At 49.2% G+C, this 16445-nt stretch overlaps 4 protein-coding genes across 4 annotated transcripts; 3 read left to right on the top strand and 1 right to left on the bottom strand.

The window, feature by feature from the left end:
• Positions 1-877: 877 nt before the first annotated feature.
• Aud_010040 (uncharacterized protein) lies at positions 878-2388 on the bottom strand (the record flags this gene model as incomplete). Its single annotated transcript, XM_043294883.1, has 7 exons — positions 878-1153; positions 1216-1281; positions 1328-1539; positions 1829-1857; positions 1918-2027; positions 2259-2297; positions 2347-2388. 7 exons carry the CDS (start codon positions 2386-2388, stop codon positions 878-880), a joined length of 774 nt encoding a protein of 257 aa, XP_043150818.1.
• Positions 2389-3298: 910 nt separating this feature from the next.
• On the top strand, positions 3299-5940 carry Aud_010039 (uncharacterized protein; the record flags this gene model as incomplete). The annotated part of the gene is made up of 7 exons (XM_043294882.1): positions 3299-3469; positions 3544-3618; positions 3676-3744; positions 3848-4245; positions 4836-4944; positions 5121-5445; positions 5603-5940. The coding sequence occupies 7 exons, from the start codon at positions 3299-3301 to the stop codon at positions 5938-5940; spliced, it is 1485 nt and encodes a 494-aa protein (XP_043150817.1).
• Positions 5941-7518: 1578 nt separating this feature from the next.
• Positions 7519-8376, top strand: Aud_010038 (putative glutamine-serine rich protein MS8; the record flags this gene model as incomplete). The annotated part of the gene is made up of 3 exons (XM_043294881.1): positions 7519-7683; positions 7801-8231; positions 8289-8376. 3 exons carry the CDS (start codon positions 7519-7521, stop codon positions 8374-8376), a joined length of 684 nt encoding a protein of 227 aa, XP_043150816.1.
• A 3379-nt stretch (positions 8377-11755) lies between these two features.
• Aud_010037 (putative translation elongation factor eEF-3) lies at positions 11756-15012 on the top strand (the record flags this gene model as incomplete). The annotated part of the gene is made up of 2 exons (XM_043294880.1): positions 11756-11943; positions 12003-15012. 2 exons carry the CDS (start codon positions 11756-11758, stop codon positions 15010-15012), a joined length of 3198 nt encoding a protein of 1065 aa, XP_043150815.1.
• Between the last annotated feature and the right edge of the window lie 1433 nt (positions 15013-16445).

Here is a 16445-nt window from a genome sequence, read left to right as displayed (position 1 = left end):
TCCCTGGTAATGTTAAATAGAGGACATACATAGACTCAGGCAACTGACGCGGCAACGCAACTCGTTACACCCACTTCAGACTCTCGTGCTTGGAAATGGTCACTATCATACACACCTTAATCCAACAAATCATCATCGTAAGTCCCTTGAGACCAGGTCTCGTGCCCCTTGACTTAGTCTGATGTGGTAGTCTGTACCACTCGAAATGCATCGTGTACAACCCAGCCAAGCTTCAACAAGGACAAGGGTCCAAGGCGTGATCGCCGTTGGTTGGATTCTAAATCCATTACACCCTTGTGCTAAATAATATTACATGGGAATCTGGCTTCCAGTACTTGGCTCATTCATTCGTCATCTACTTGTAGTAAACATAGAAGTTCTGCCTCCTTTACGGGACAAGTCGTTGTTTCTCACTCTCTAGGCAGCTTATTTAACTTGCGAACGACTTCCGAAATGTTGGCCTTGGCCTCTCTGAACGCGGCGTCCGCCGTTGCCAACTCCTCTTGGTAGCCAGCGATGACGTGCTCAAGCTCTCTTTTTCTTTCGAGGTGTTGGTCCTTTATGTCTTTTAATGCCCCAAGATCAAGCCACCGCGAAAGAAGAGGGCCACCAAGGAATCGCAGAGAAAGGTTGCCGAAAAGTACGATGTGTCTGGTATTCATCTCGGCGGGGAGTCGGACCAAAGCGTCCCCGTCTGGGACACCTGTGATCTCGTTCGCAGAAAGATCATGGTACACGAGATGTACTTGATGAGGTTCGGCATCATCTTCAATTTATTTTTATTAAAAAAAAAAAAAAAATAATAAAATGAAAGAATAAAGAATAAAACAACTTTTTTGTTGGAAAAAAAAAAAAAAAAGGGGACCTCAGGCTAATCTTACTCTTCAAAGAAGAGCCGCCTTTCCGCGGACACTGCCTTCACCCGCTTGTCTGCCTCAGCCCATGCCCTCTCTGCCTCCTCCCAGGCTGCTTTAGCCTCTTTGCGCTTCTGGTGCGCCGCCTCCCGCTCCTGCTTTGCTACGGCCCACTCACCGTCCAACTCAATGACACGGAGTTTCTGGGCCTCAGTCAAGTTGGACCGTAGCTGGGGCACCCCCAGCTCTCTCTGGAACCTCTCTGGTAACAATGAGACATCATGCCCCATTTCTTCGATCTAGTAGATAATATCAATTAGTTACTGATATATACATGTGTGCATAGATAATACAGACTTACCACGCGAGTGATCCTGGCGCGCTCATCGCGCCTGATGTTATCATCATGCTTCCTCTTCTTCAATTGCTAAAGTAATATTAGTCACATGACCTGTATAGTATATTCGGAATACCCACAGGACCAGAGAGAGCTGGGGGGCCAGCAGGAACGGGAGGAGGCGGCGGCGGCGGCGGCAGTAGCCCCTGTTGCCGTTGCTGTTGCCGTTGCTGTTGCCGTTGCTGTTGCCGTTGCTGTTGCCGTTGCTGTTGCCGTTGCTGTTGCCCCGGCTGCTGCCGCCGCCGCTGTTGTTGCTGGTGGTGGTGGTGGTGCTTCTAGTGTGTAATTCTGTTAGCAAGTCATCGACTTAAATTGCATGCCTTGAGTGTCTTCACAAGTGACCTCATATGCTGTATCACAGCACCGAAACACATGGACTGATTGGTAATAGAAACTTGAAGACAAATAGAGCAATGCGCAGTAAAGCAAGATGACCAGACCAAATTGAAGACATTATATGTGAAAATGATGTAAATCACAGGTCAAAGTGAAGTAACATGAGATTCATATATTGAGTTGATCATCATAAGATCAAATGAAAAAGTTTCGAGTGGTATTCAGGGAAGGAGAGGCTTACCTTTGGGCGGAATGGGAGGGCTCTGGGAGCTACGGTTCTATTAGCTACTAGGCCTGATTTATCTCATATATCTCAACGGAGGAACTTACGCGCCATGCTGCTGATGATGATGTTGATTATGATGATGATGATGATGCTGTTGCTGTTGCTGCTGCTGCTGCTGCCGCCGCCGTCGCAGCTGCTGGTATTGGGGGCGTTTCTAGAGTGTCATGTCATGCTGTTAGCAAGTCATCGATCTAACTTGCATGCCTTGAGTGTCTTCTCACAAACCTTGTCTTCTTCCTCAAACGTCATCTTCGCAGCGCGTAGTGCTTGGACATGTAAAGGAACTCCGCGGAGTATTAATTCGAAGAAAGCCAACCGATACTCACTCCAGCAGTCGCTGGGCCAGTGTGAGTTCGGCCCGCAGATTGGGGATCTCCAGTCATACCTGGATGTCCTCCGGCACAAGGACACCTCTCTCGTCCATCTAGATAATATTAGCCACTGATATTTTTATTAATGGATTATAAACTTACCCTGAGGCAAGAGGTCTTGGCGTTCCTTGCGCCTGATGGCATCTTCTCTCGGTCTTTTCTTGCTCGGCATCAAGATTAGGCCCATGTTCTTGGTAAGGCAGGGGGCGGCTGCCGCTGTTGGTGGTGCTTCTAGTGCCTCATAATTGTTAGCAAGTCTTCGACCAAAGTTGCATATGTGTTGAAACCCGAAGATCCATGGTATCGTAGCGAGAGTGAACAGGAGGCTCACCTATTTTGACCATACAAATCGGTCAAGAAAGGAAAAGTCATCGCGAGAGTCTCGCAGATGAACCTGCAAATCGACTCTAATCGAGTGAGGGCCCTCTGGCTCCAGGGATGTGAAGAAAGGAAGATGGAGAGCGGAGAATCATGGGAGAGACGATGATATTTGTCTCCAGCTGTCTCGGTTCGAAATGCCATTGAATGACTGGTTCAAGATCCTTACAGTGAATGAAGATTGTTGAAATTCAATATCTTCAGGTGCTACGTGTCATTGACCACAGTGAGCATTGCTGAGGATAGTGAATGTCATGCCCAGTTAGTGAATACAGTTCATTAGATCTGAGACATAGGGAGAGACACAAGGTGAGACATACTGACGAGCAAGCCAGAGTCAGTCATCTAGACTAAATAACTAAGGAAGTAGGCGTGTTCAATCCTAACTATCTCAATCTGAAAGAAATTTGGGATTAACTGCAGCACCACCTATGCATGATACTAGTGAATGTTGCAACATATTGGCTGAGACTCGAGTCCAAGAGCCAACCTGGATGGATTTCTTTATACTTATTACTATTACTTTGTTCCTACACATCGGAAATAACCCAGCATTGTTAGATGAGCAGTGGCGGGCCTGACGCCGCCTGATGTTATGTGATCATCCAGTAATGCCAACAGCCGGAGTCGCGATGTATTTGGTGGCTGAGGCTAACTTCTCTTCAAAGAACAGCTCATGGGGGCGACTAAACCACGCAATACTCCCCTGATTCCCGCTTCAAAGAGGACGCGCCGGCTATGTACATACCTGGCCGATGCACCAGAATTTGACAAGTCCGTTCGCCTGAAGGAAGAGGCCAAGGGAGCACTAGGCGCTGCGAAGATGACGTTTGAGGACGCAGACAAGGTACGTGAGAAGACACTCAAGGCATGCAAGTTAGGTCGATGAGTCGATGACTTGCTAACAGCATGACACACTAGAAACGCACCAATACCAACGGCAGCAACAGCTTCGCAAGAGTCACAAGCTCAAGGATACCTGAGGATGATACTTGGGTGGTTGTTGCATCAGCTAGGCGTGTTTAATCAGTTGGTTGATTATACGAACAACAGAGTCCTGTCGAATTTGCCATACCAGCGACTATCGGGGACTGGCTAGAGCGCCAGAGAATCACCCGCCTAGTAAGTCTATATTGTCTATGCACACATGTATATATCAGTAACTAATTGATATTATCTACTAGATTGAGGACATGGGCCACGATGTGGCATCATTGCTGGAGAGGTTCCAGAGAGAGGGCTGGGGGTGCCGAAGCTGCGGTCGAATTTGACCACCGCGCAGAAGCTCCGTGTCGTCGAGTTGGACGGAAAGTGGGCCGCAGCGAAGCTGGAGCGGGAGGAGGTGCACAAGAAGCGCAAGGCTGCCAGAGAGGCTGTCGAAGAGGACTTTCTATCTCTCCCATTTGCCGAAGATGATGGGCGCCAGGGCATCTATGCCAACTTTGCAAGTGGTGATCGTCGACGTATGGATGAGGAATATGATGTCTATGTGGGCTCATCTCGTCATCTAAAACAGCGCGTTGCGTGGCATCTGGGAGTAGCTGAAAAATTTTCAGTGACCAACTTGCCAGAAGAACACAAGAAGAGCTTCCATTATAGACAGATTTGTCGTGATGGCGTTCGGTCTGATTTTCGAAGGCTTGCAGCTTTTAATCATCCAATAGAGCCAGGATACTTACTACTGCTCGAGGGAATCTATATGATTCTTCAACACGTACCAGCACCCTGGCTACTGCTCTGCATTTGCCACGAGGTCTTCCTACAGTTTGACTGAAAAGATAGGAAAACATCTCGACATCCCATCTGTCCCGTGGCGTGGAATGAACGCAGCCTGGCCTTTGCGCCAGGGGTTCTTCAATGTCGGAGCACGGTCCGCATCACCGTGTTGCAATCCAGCATGTGATCGGATGACATACCCGGAAGCTTTGCGTCCAGAGGGGGCGCCAAAGTATAACCGCCTGTGTGGAGATCCTGGAAATCCTCTGGGGCCGTATCTCTTGTGGTATCTGTTTCAGATACAGGCTATGGCACCGGGGTGTCCTTCCGGATAAAGATGTTCTTGCAAAGTTCCAGGTACGTCTAGAGGCCAGAGCAGAGGCCGGTCCGGATGCAGCCTGTCATTGTTGTGGTAATTCCTGGGGTTCACGGGATTCTGCCGACAGTTCATACATGCGTATTCCAGAATTACGACGCCGTTGACGGACCTCCTAAAGACAAGAGGCCTTCGAAGAACTGAAGAACGCATTCGTGGACATGCCCATCCTTGCACACTTTGACCCTGAGAAAACCGCTGTTTCTCCTCCTGTGTCTCCCGCAGCCTCCGTGAGTCTTCCTTTCTTGTCTCTGGCGTGTCGCCGTCGTGTCTTCTGTGCTAACCAGGTAAGTCCTCTGACGATCCGATCACCTTGAACGCTCGCAGCTCGCGGCCGTCTTCGTGTTGTAGAGTCTGAGCCTTCCTCGGAGGAGGAGGAGGCCTCGGCGTTGGGGTCTCTGAACAGCCTTCCGCTCAGCACTATGTGTCGCGCCACGCCAGTCCGACTCCCGCTGCCAGTTCGGGCCAAGCCAGTCCTCCCGTCGCCGCCAGCCCGACTCCTGTCGGTTCGCCTCTCGCGGCCAGCCCGGGCCCGGCCAGCTCGCCACTGGCGGGCCCCCTGCGTTCCGACGGCTCCCTTGGCGTGCTGCCGCCCCTCGGGGCCCTTCCTCCCTTGTCCCCCGCTGCCGCCAGCGCCGAGCCCCTGCCCGCTGCTCTCCCCTGTCAGCGGTGCCTTATGGATGCCCTACACCAGGGCCGGGTCTGCTCCTGCGTGCGTGACGCCTCGTACGGTTTGAGTCCCAAGGGAATGAGCACTCCATGACATCGAGGAAGTGTGAGAGAGTCATCTATACTCGCAGGTGGCGTATGCATGCACTCATCCCAAAAAGCTTTTGTGTGAGGCTTGCTGGGTCTTTGTTGATAAGAATAAAAGGCTACGTACGCCAGAGGAGGTTATGCAATTTTTGCAGCTTTCTGATCTGAAAGCTACAAGAGCTGCAGGTGGAGAGATTCGGTGCGACAACTGTGGCGCTGTAGAGAACCCCTCAAAAAGAGGTCATATTGCAAACTCAGAGACTGGAAAGGTCCTCTGTTACCTCTGTGACAGCCTCGCCCGCAGTCGCAAGACGCGTGACAGCGGCCCCGTGCAGCGTTTCAAGACCAAGAAACAGCTGAAAGCAGATCGCGAGGCTGGGAGACCGATTGTCTGCAGTAACTGCGGAACTATCGAAGATCCCTCGGCGCCAAAGGCAAAGGTCTTCCTTGTGAATCAGAGAAGTGGCTGAGTTATGTGCACCAATTGTAGCAATGCTTATAGTAAAGCATTCTGCAAATCGCAAACGAAATAGATGAATGTACAAATTGAGATAATCTGGCACGAATCTATAGACATTTTGTTCTCATTGCATATAGCATGATGAGCAGATGTCCGTTGACGACACTTGGAACCCTGGCCGGACTTTGTACAGCTTCGATTCGATCTAGCGAACGATTGAAGCCGAACGAAAGCTACGTTAATTCATCTTTTAAACATCTATAATTGTACCAGCCATTCATATGAATCATGAACGACGAAATTCATATTATCATCATAAAGTCTATACGCGTAAAAAGGTCTGTAGCTGGGTACATAGCCAGCAAAGCGTCAAATGCAAACCCAGAGCTCTTCTCTTTTCCAGCAACTCGATTAGATGTTGTCCTCGTCCGAGAACACTTCTTCTCCACGCTTGCCTATAAAAGAAGTTAGTATATGCATTTTTAGGGGGTCTTTTCAACTCATGTAGCTGGTTTCATATCCGAAGAGACCACGATAGAAGCAAGAAAGTAAGATAGGAGATGGAATTGAAAGAGATCCGGAGAAAATGGATGAGATGCATTTCTCATTCCCTTGTGGCTGCGGCCGCTGTTAACAAGGATAAGGCCACGACGGAGGAGGTGGTCAAGTTCTTCTTTACTGGACAGGGCTTGATATCGACACAGCAGTCGGTTGGCAGTGACATATTTCCTTCTTATGTTGATTTCCCCTTCGCTTTACCATGTGCTGAGTATGTCATATGCCACCTCCTTTCCTGATCTGACAACAATCCAGCCAGTTGGATCATTCCGAAAGAAGCGACTGTGATCTGAATGTAATCAACATCTATGACTATCATTTGATAGTATCCTGCTTTTCGTATGATTATCAGATAAAACTGTTTGTATGAAGGAGCACAGAGCTTTTGTTACAGATATATGGTGGCGGTGACATCCACCTTGAGAAACAGACCACATAATTAATAATGGCCTAACAGTGTAAAGTGTCGAGGTTTGATTTATTAATAGGTGGCAGTAATATAAAGCATTGGCTCTTTGGATTGTGAACCCTGTGTTTGTGGATTTTCCTGTCCCGTTTCCCAGCTGCCTGTCATGTAGGTCAACTGCTTAGCCACAGTAGCCACAGTAGCCACAGTAGCCACAGCCTACTGGAAATACTCATCTTTGAAGGATCATGGGGCGGTGCATGAAATACAACACAATCTCAGAGTTGATTTCCCCTCTTATTGTGGCTCTTACATCCTAGATAACGCCCATGTCAGCTTTCGAGTGTTGGTAATATGATTGGTAATGACGGCTTAGCCGCTGCACCGCCTCGTAATCCACGTACTGACTGGGACGGAGCCCCTGAATTTCACACCGTTTCGCGCTGAGCCGTGGTTCCTTCCATCATTGTCAGACGGCCCCGCCATTGAGACTGAGATTGCGAACGCCAGTCCTTCGTACATAAGACCACCTTGCCTGCGCCTCGCCCTTTCATTTTTCTTATTGTGCACTTGCAAGATCTCATCCATCAAAGACAAATTACTCACTAGCTTACTCTCATCACAATGTCTGATCCATACAACAACCACTACAATCAATACGGTGCCCCGCAGCAAGGCCATGGCCAGCCCAGCGACGGATACTACGGAGGCCAACATAACTACAACTACCCTCCTCCACAAGGCCAGTACGGGCAGCCTCCACAGCAACATGGGCACTATCCACCTGGGGTAAGTATTCTTTTTTGATCGAATCTTGTTTCTGAAACGTTTTACACGGTCAATGATTGGTTTTGTCGCGCCGTTACTTGAAGGCACCTTCATGAGCTAACTTTCCTGATTTGATAGCCTTCCTACGACCAGCAGCAGCACCATCCTCAATATTCCGGACCTCCCCCTTCATACGGCCATCAAGGCTACGCGCCTCAACATGGCGCTCCTCACCAGCAGGGCGGGTACCCAGGTGATCAAAACTACGGGCAAGGCGCGCCCATGAACTATCCGCCACACGACCGTGGTCACTCTCCGTATCCCCCACAGCAGCAACAACACAATCCCCAAGGCGCAAGCGCATCCTACTATGGCGCTCCTCCGGAACAACACTACCAGGGGGCGCATCCTCCTGTTCCGGTCGGACAGGAGGGCGAAAGGGGCCTAGGCTCGACCTTGCTTGGAAGTGCTGCTGGTGGGATTATAGGCAAAAAGCTCGGCGGTGGACTTCTAGGCGCTGCAGGAGGAGCACTAGCAGGCGCTGCTGGAATGAACATGGCCAGTAAGATGTAAGGCTCAGCACTTACTTTTATTGATTGCGATAGACTCTGACTATTTTCGAATAGGTCGAAGAAGCACAAGAAGGAGAAGAAACATAAGGGCCGCAGGCGTGGATCGAGTTCTAGTTCTTCCAGCTCGAGCTCCTCTGACTAGTTCATTTGGTCACCCAAGCGCAAGCTCATTTTTGATCTTTGCCAACCCTGTTCGCTGCAAGTTTAGCTACGACAGTTACGATGATACCCTGTTGTGCTCTATATGAAGAGAAAACAGTCGAAGATGATGTTCCTTGGCGTTTTCTATATTCTTACATCCGTATAGTTTTGAGACTTGACAACTTATCGTTCATCAGAAATGTATAATTTCCATTATTATCTTTGGTCTACCTTCATATCTGCGCGAGGAGCCGTTGGTCTTGGCCAGCCCTTCATAGTCCCTTTCCCCCAGAATGATAAACATCGAGAATGCTCAGCGTACCAAGCATTCTCATTGTCGCCACATCATAACGCCTGGACCGAATCGGTCCCGCTTCGGTAACTACAGCCCATTCCTGTGGAACGGTAGTAAAAGCGCCCCATTTAAGGGCCCAAAATGAGCGACGTCAATGGCTTCTGTCGGCGGTAGAATCAGGAAATGTTCTAGAAGTGAGCTTGGAAGCTCCGAAGAAATGTCGGGTGGCAAATCCGGAAGTTCATCTACGCTATATTGTTGTAATCACCGGATAATCCAGGAGTGTCAACCAAGGGAATGGTTACCACCGTTCATTATTGCTTTTCTTTTCATTTCTGGGCGCAGGATTACTAAGTCAAGACGTAATAATGTGTTGGAGTGGTGGCGAGTGGACAGCTGACTGGTACTCATGCCCTGGCTGTGACATGGGCGGATGACATGATATAAAGTGATTGGATATGGCGAGTTTTATTATCATGGGATTTCCGAATAAATCATGTTACAAAAGTTCATAATACCGAGGAATTTGGCGACGTCGTCGATGTCGAGGCTGATTGTGATTTTAGGAGAGACAATGGTTCACTTCGGAAAAAAAGTTCTGGGGTCTCTATGCTTGACGAGCAAGGGTGAGATCCGATCGGAAAAATTCATGGAACTGGCAACGGGGGAAATGGAAAAATTCCCCAAAAAATCATAACAAACGGGACAGCAAAAATGAGACAAAAATATTGAGAAAAAGTTTGAATAGACTACTGAAATCACCGAAGTTCGAAATGTCCATTATTGAAAAGAACGATAAATGTGAGGTTAAAGTTTTTGACCCACCGGCTTGCCACCATCTCCGGTTTTTTTCGCGGGGGATAAGGGAGGATCAAAGGGATCTCAATCCGGAGATTCTGATAGCGATAACGAGGCGCCGTCAAAAGGATCGAAAATATCCAATTCCGATGCTCGATAAGCAACGATAAGGGATAAGGATTGATTTTTGATATCCGAAGTATGTATCAATTTTCAGAAGTCATCTGCAATGCAACCATGCTCTTTGGGAAGGGGAAAAGGAGACCACGTAAACCATAAAGTTCGACCTAGGAGCAGCCAGCCTGATAAATCGGTCAATAGGTTTTACTATGCTATGCTACATGCCATATACAGATTGAGCGGTGAGATTTGTCCTTCTCCTATTCAGGGAAGAATGGCGGTGATGCTCATCCATGCCTCCCGTAAGCCATCGTTTCAGACTATGGGAAATGAACGAGTAGTAAGCTGCTTCATATGAACGACGCTGAACCCCCGGAGTATTCCTGAATACGTACGGAGTACTCTTGTCTCTTTTGTGCTGGTCCCTTTGGCTTGTAATCTCGGTTGCATTTTGACTTTCTGCCTTCTTGTCGATAAGGGGGTCGGTCCCCATTTGATATATTTCCTTCAAATCCTCTTAAATGAAGGTAATGCGAAGAATTATACTACCGTAGAATGTTGATCGAGCAGATAGATTTTTCAGGAAAAATAATGATAATTCAAGCTTGCGTTCCTTGAATGTCCAGTTCCACCGCCTTGTTAGCGCAATCGTTCGCTTATCGTTATCTACTCCGTACTCCGTAGTCAGAAATTGTACGGAGAATCTACAGAGTACATCAGAGTACGGAGTACTGGCTTAGCCATCACCTTACTCTGCGGGAATGACCGGCAAGAGCGGATAAAGCGATCGAATGGAGAAGGCTTTCCCAACTCTAAAAATAATTTTTGTTTGTCGTCGTCACTCCTCCCAGACTTCCACATGTTTTTGGTACAAAGACCGAGCCCAAAGGCTAAGTAAGAATCGGCTGCGCCACCAAGTCGAGCTCCAGTAGAGAATCTTGTGGCGACAGAAATAGCCCCAGCAGCATCTGCAGCCCCAACACTTTCACGGAGACTAGTCAACTGCAGTGGACACAGGACTATCCAAGTAGATGCTTTACTGTTGCATCCCCGGATTCACACCTGTCAGGGACTAGAATTCTAGCCCAACCGCGCAAACGCTGATCAAGGGATGCGCAACATCCGGTTTTTTCTGTGTATGTAATGCTCATTACTGTCCGTCCTCATATTCAAGCCTCCGTAAGCCTGCTCAGCTCACTCTTGATTAAAAAAATGGTAATGTGCTTTATTTGATTTCTGTCTGGGGGTTGTGCGAGTGTTGTGCATGGAGTGCTTCAGCCTTGTAATAATCATTCATTAGAAAAGAAAGGGGCTACAGGCTGTTGCTCAATCTTCAAACTACGATTGGCTGGAAGTACCTCCATATCTCATAATTATCGATCTGTTCATTATTGAAGTTGCCTCCCAATGCCAAGTTTCAGTCCACTAATCTTATCGATTTCCCATCATCACACCCTGAAAGATCACAAAAAAAGTTTTTCTATGATAATAGAACTTGGAGCGAAGTTTTTCCATCGCATCGAATTAAAAAAGCCGAACTTCAGAATTCGGTTTGTCCGATCCAGATTTGATGAGTGAGCCAGAAAGGAAAAAATGAAAAAGTTTCCAACCAAAAATCATTCCATCAACTGGGTTCCTCTCCCTGTCGCCATCATGGAGGGTTGCTGGCCAATCAGCAGCGGCCAGATTAGCCCGAAGTAGACACGGACCCTATCGGGTTGGTTGCTTCGACAGCCATAGCGACTAGTGCGAATGCGGTCTTAGCGCGGGACAACGATGAAAAATTTTTTATCTTTGCAATTTTTTTCCTCGCTGCAAGGTTGGGCGGCAAAAAAAAAAGAAGGCCACAAACCGATAAATATCATCCCTCCCCATCCTCCTATTCCCCTCTTCCTTCTCACTCTGTCTCCCTCCTCATCCTTTCTTCTTCTGAAAAGAGGTATAGTCCTCTCTTTACTTTTCATTTTCCTATTTGTCTTCTGCATAGACAAAAGCATAGATTTTATCTAGAGCGTCTCTTGCGTCGTCTATTTACACAGACGCAATTTTCGTGGGCCGCCACCTCTTGATTGAGATACCCTAATAGAACGCCTTTCGCCCGTTCTTTCTTCATTTCCTCATCACTTAATTCTTTCCGACCTTTTTCGTCTTCACGATTTCGTCCAAAATGCCTGCTGTTGATGTTTCTTCCGTTCCTGCCGTCTCTGGCAAGGAGACTGCCCAGGCTGTCGCAGTTCTCGAGGACTTGATCAAGAACCTCAACATCTCGACAAGCGCTGACGAGGTTCACGCTGCCACTGGCAACCTCGCCACCTACTTCAGCGGTCCTATCCCTGAACAGACACTGCCTCTCAAGTAAGTTTGACCGCATGATTGCGAAAATCAGTGCATGTACTAACATTCTCTTCACTCAGGGCTGTCGATGCATTCCAGAAGCAGCTCAACAACAAGAAGGATGCTGCTGCCCGTGAGCGTGCTTGCGAGGCCATTCGCGCTATCGCCTCCCACCAGACCATCGCTCCCGGTGTTGAGCCCCACCTCGTCTCTCTCCTCGGCTCCGTCCTCGCTGCTGCCGGTGACAAGATGGCTGCCGTTCAGAAGGCTGCCCAGGCTGCCGCCCTCGCCATCGTGCAGGGTATCAACGCCAACGCTGTCAAGGCCGTTGTGCCTATCATTCTGAACTCCCTCCAGAATGCCCAGAAGTGGCAGGAGAAGATGTGCGCTCTTGACTGCCTCAACTGCCTCGTCGAGTCCGCCCCTGCTCAGCTCTCCTTCCGTGTGCCTGAACTGATCCCCGCTGTGTCCGAGGCCATGTGGGACACCAAGGCCGATATCAAGAAGGCTGCCTACTCCACAATGGAGAAGGTTTGCGGTCTGATCGTCAACAAGGATATTGAGCGCTTCATTCCCGAGCTCATCAAGTGTATCGCCAAGCCCGAGAACGTTCCCGAGACTGTTCACTTGCTCGGTGCTACCACTTTCGTTTCCGATGTCACTGGTCCTACTCTTGCCATCATGGTCCCTCTGCTTGACCGTGGTCTCGTTGAGCGCGAGACTGCCATCAAGCGTAAGGCCGCCGTCATTGTCGACAACATGTGTAAGCTCGTGGAGGACCCCCAGATTGTCGCTCCTTTCTTGCCCAAGTTGATGCCCCGTCTCGAGAAGAACCACGACACTCTTGCCGATCCTGAGGCCCGTGAGAAGACCAAGCAGGCCTTGGACACCCTCACCCGTGTCGGTGATGTCAAGGATGGCAAGATCCCCGAGATCTCGACTGCCGGTGATGTTGAGACCGTTGCTGGTATCCTGAAAGATATCCTCTCCCCCAAGTACAAGGCTCAGATCGAGAAGTCTGAGGCCATCATCAACTATGTCGGTGCCATCGCTGGTCAGCTTGTTGATGAGAAGGACGCCGAGGTCACCAGCTGGACCCATCACGCTCTTCCCTACATCACCGCCATTGTTGGTGAGGAGGAAGCCAAGACCATTGCCGAGACTCTGCGCAAGCGTGCTTCTCCTGGCGCTGCCGAGGCTGATGCCGTTCTGTCCGACGAGGAGGAGGGTGAAGATCTCTGCAACTGCACGTTCTCTCTGGCCTATGGTGCCAAGATCCTGCTGAACCAGACCTCTCTCCGCCTGAAGCGTGGTCAGCGTTACGGTCTTCTCGGACCTAACGGTACCGGTAAGACTACTCTGATGCGCGCCATCAACAACGAGCAGCTTGAAGGTTTCCCCAAGAAGGACGAGGTCAAGACTGTCTACGTTGAGCACGACTTGGATGCCGCCGACACTGAGCAGACCGTCATTGGCTGGACCATGAAGAAGCTCCGTGAGGTCGGTATCGACATCGCCCAGTCCGAGGTCGAGGCCAAGCTCGAGGAGTTCGGTTTCCTCCGTGAGCAGTTTGAAGGCCCCATCACCTCTTTGTCTGGTGGTTGGAAGATGAAGCTGGCTCTTGCCCGTGCCGTGTTCGAGAACCCCGACATTCTGCTCCTTGACGAGCCTACCAACCACTTGGATGTCAAGAACGTTGCCTGGTTGGAGAACTACCTTTGCACCTCTCCTTGCACTTCCATCATCGTCTCCCACGACAGCAAGTTCTTGGACAATGTTATCCAGCACGTCGTTCACTACGAGCGCTTCAAGCTCAAGCGTTACCGCGGTAACCTGAGCGAGTTCGTCAAGAAGGTTCCCAGCGCTCGTTCCTACTATGAGCTCAGCGCCTCCGACATGGAGTTCAAGTTCCCCGAGCCTGGTTTCCTCGAGGGTGTCAAGACCAAGGCCAAGGCCATCATCCGTGTCAGCAACATGTCCTTCCAGTACCCCGGAACTCCCCGGCCCCAGCTCACCGACATCTCCTTCCAAGTCTCTCTGGGCTCTCGTATTGCCGTTATCGGTCCCAACGGTGCTGGTAAATCCACCCTCGTCAACGTCCTGACTGGTGAGCTCATCCCCACCGGTGGTGATGTCTACCAGCACGAGAACATCCGTATCGCCTACATCAAGCAGCATGCTTTCGCTCACATCGATAACCACCTCGACAAGACTCCCTCTGAGTACATTCAGTGGCGTTTCCAGACCGGTGAGGACCGTGAGACCATGGACCGCGCCAACAAGATCGTCACCGAGGATGACGAGAAGGCCATGGACAAGATTTACAAGATCGAAGGTACCTTCCGCCGTGTCATCGGTATCCACGCTCGTCGTAAGTTCAAGAACAGCTACGAGTACGAATGCTCTTTCGCTCTCGGTGAGAACATCGGCATGAAGAGCGAGAAGTGGACCCCTATGATGAGCAATGACAACGCCTGGATTCCTCGTAGCGAGATTATCCAGTCCCACGCCAAGATGGTTGCCGATGTCGACCAGAAGGAGGCCCTCGCCAGCGGTCAGTTCCGTCCTCTGGTCCGCAAGGAGATTGAGGTCCACTGCGCCAACTTCGGTCTCGATGCCGAACTCGTTTCCCACTCACGTATGCGCGGTCTCTCCGGTGGTCAGCGTGTCAAGGTCGTCCTCGCCGCCTGCTCGTGGCAGCGTCCTCACGTCATCGTCCTCGACGAGCCCACCAACTACCTCGACCGTGACTCTCTGGGTGCCCTGTCCAAGGCTCTCAAGTCTTTCGAGGGTGGTGTCGTTATCATTACCCACTCCCGTGAGTTCACCGAGAACCTGACCGAGGAAGTCTGGGCTGTCATGGACGGCAAGATGACTCCTTCGGGCCACAACTGGGTTCAGGGTCAAGGCTCCGGTCCTCGTCTGGCCGACAAGGAGGGAGACACCGAGGTTGTCGATGCCTTTGGCAACAAGTCGACTGTCGAAAAGAAGAAGAAGTTGACCAGCGCTGAACTTCGTAAAAAGAAGAAGGAGAGGATCGCCAGGAGAAAAAGAGGAGAGGAGGTTTTCTCTGACGAGGATGATATTTAGAGGGTTTTCCGTTGAAAGAAAAGGAAAGGGTCTATTGTTCTGGCTTAATATTGGCGAGTTGCAAGTTTTGTCATGCTTATAGACGTTATGATAGTATGAATTTCATTGCACAATTTTCGACATGATTTTGAAGCTATACAAACTTAGGATACTTGTGAAATAGCCGTAGACACAGGCGGTTGGGTCTGCCGCTGAACTAGGCCGCTTTAGTCTTAGTCCCATCTACCCGCACTTGCTTACAACCCAGGGGGATTTCCTTACCAGCTATCTACATACTGTCATTGCTGCATACTTATTACAAAGAAAATAGCGATCTATGCTTACGAGTGTTTTATTGATTTCAAAGTTTAATATTGATCATCCAACGTAAATTAAAATACGGGTGGTTACGACTGGGTTCTCTCATTCTGTCCCCTGTTTCCCGCACATAGATCAAGAGTCCGAAGTGATGAATTCGGTGCAATGATCTAAATCATTGCCGAACTAGTTGTGTGTCATTTTGCGACCCTGCATGTGAACAGTCGATCGAAACTCCCTTGAAGAAAGAAAAAGGGTTGACGAACATTGACAAGAACAGTGAGAAAAGTATGTTTTTAGATGAGTGGATTTAAATGCTCCATCATGTTTTTGTCCATGTTGGCGCTTTGCTCGTTGGGAGTCCAACGACCTCCTAGTCTTTCATTCCTAGGTCTATGCAATCCTTCGTACCATATCCTTGTGTCAAGAGAGTACTGGTGTTTATTTTGGCGGATCTTGCTCATCACTTTCTCATACCAATTTCTTTTCTTTTTCCTTTTTTCTTTTTTTTTTTTTTTTTTTTGTGATGTATACCGGCTCCTAACCTTTAGGCTATAGGTTGATGTTTTCTTTGATATCGTCTTCATAAGGGCTTCCAAGCGCCAACCTCAAAAGGCATTTTGGCTTCGGCGAAATTGCCATTGTACCCACTCGAACAATGGCTTGCTAGATTTGACAGTCTAGGCATTCTGTTATACGCCTGCCTATGATTCGCACAAATCGACCGGTTCTGCCCATCAGGCAATCTCTCTGTTGCTGAAAGGTCGTTAGCAAGGGTCTGCAGACTCATGAAAACGACTTTATGCCGCCTCAGTACGGGAAGAAGTATATGGAGTATGCAGAACCTGATACCTATGCGTGTTACTGGATTCAATGCCTGGATCAAGGAGAAGAAGGTAGAGACATTTCTCACAAGAGACAGGAGGATTTCTTCCGCAGCAGTGAAGCGAGACTGTCTCGTCTGTCACGACTCTTGATGATCTGATGTTGCAAGTCAGACAACTCTGTTGGAGCAAGGTGCTCGTCCTTGGGCCTTGTTCATCAAGTACAGAAGTGGAGATGGATAAGGATATATGTGTGCTTGATACAAGCTTAATGAGAGCAGCCTTCCTTTGTCCCGGAGAGTCCATTACTTC

This window comes from Aspergillus udagawae, assembly GCF_001078395.1.
Source record: "Aspergillus udagawae IFM 46973 DNA, scaffold_8, whole genome shotgun sequence".
Classification (NCBI taxonomy): Eukaryota; Fungi; Ascomycota; class Eurotiomycetes; order Eurotiales; family Aspergillaceae; genus Aspergillus; species Aspergillus udagawae.
The sequence above is the reverse complement of the archived record's forward strand: the minus strand, read 5'-3'. Positions and strand labels throughout refer to the sequence as shown.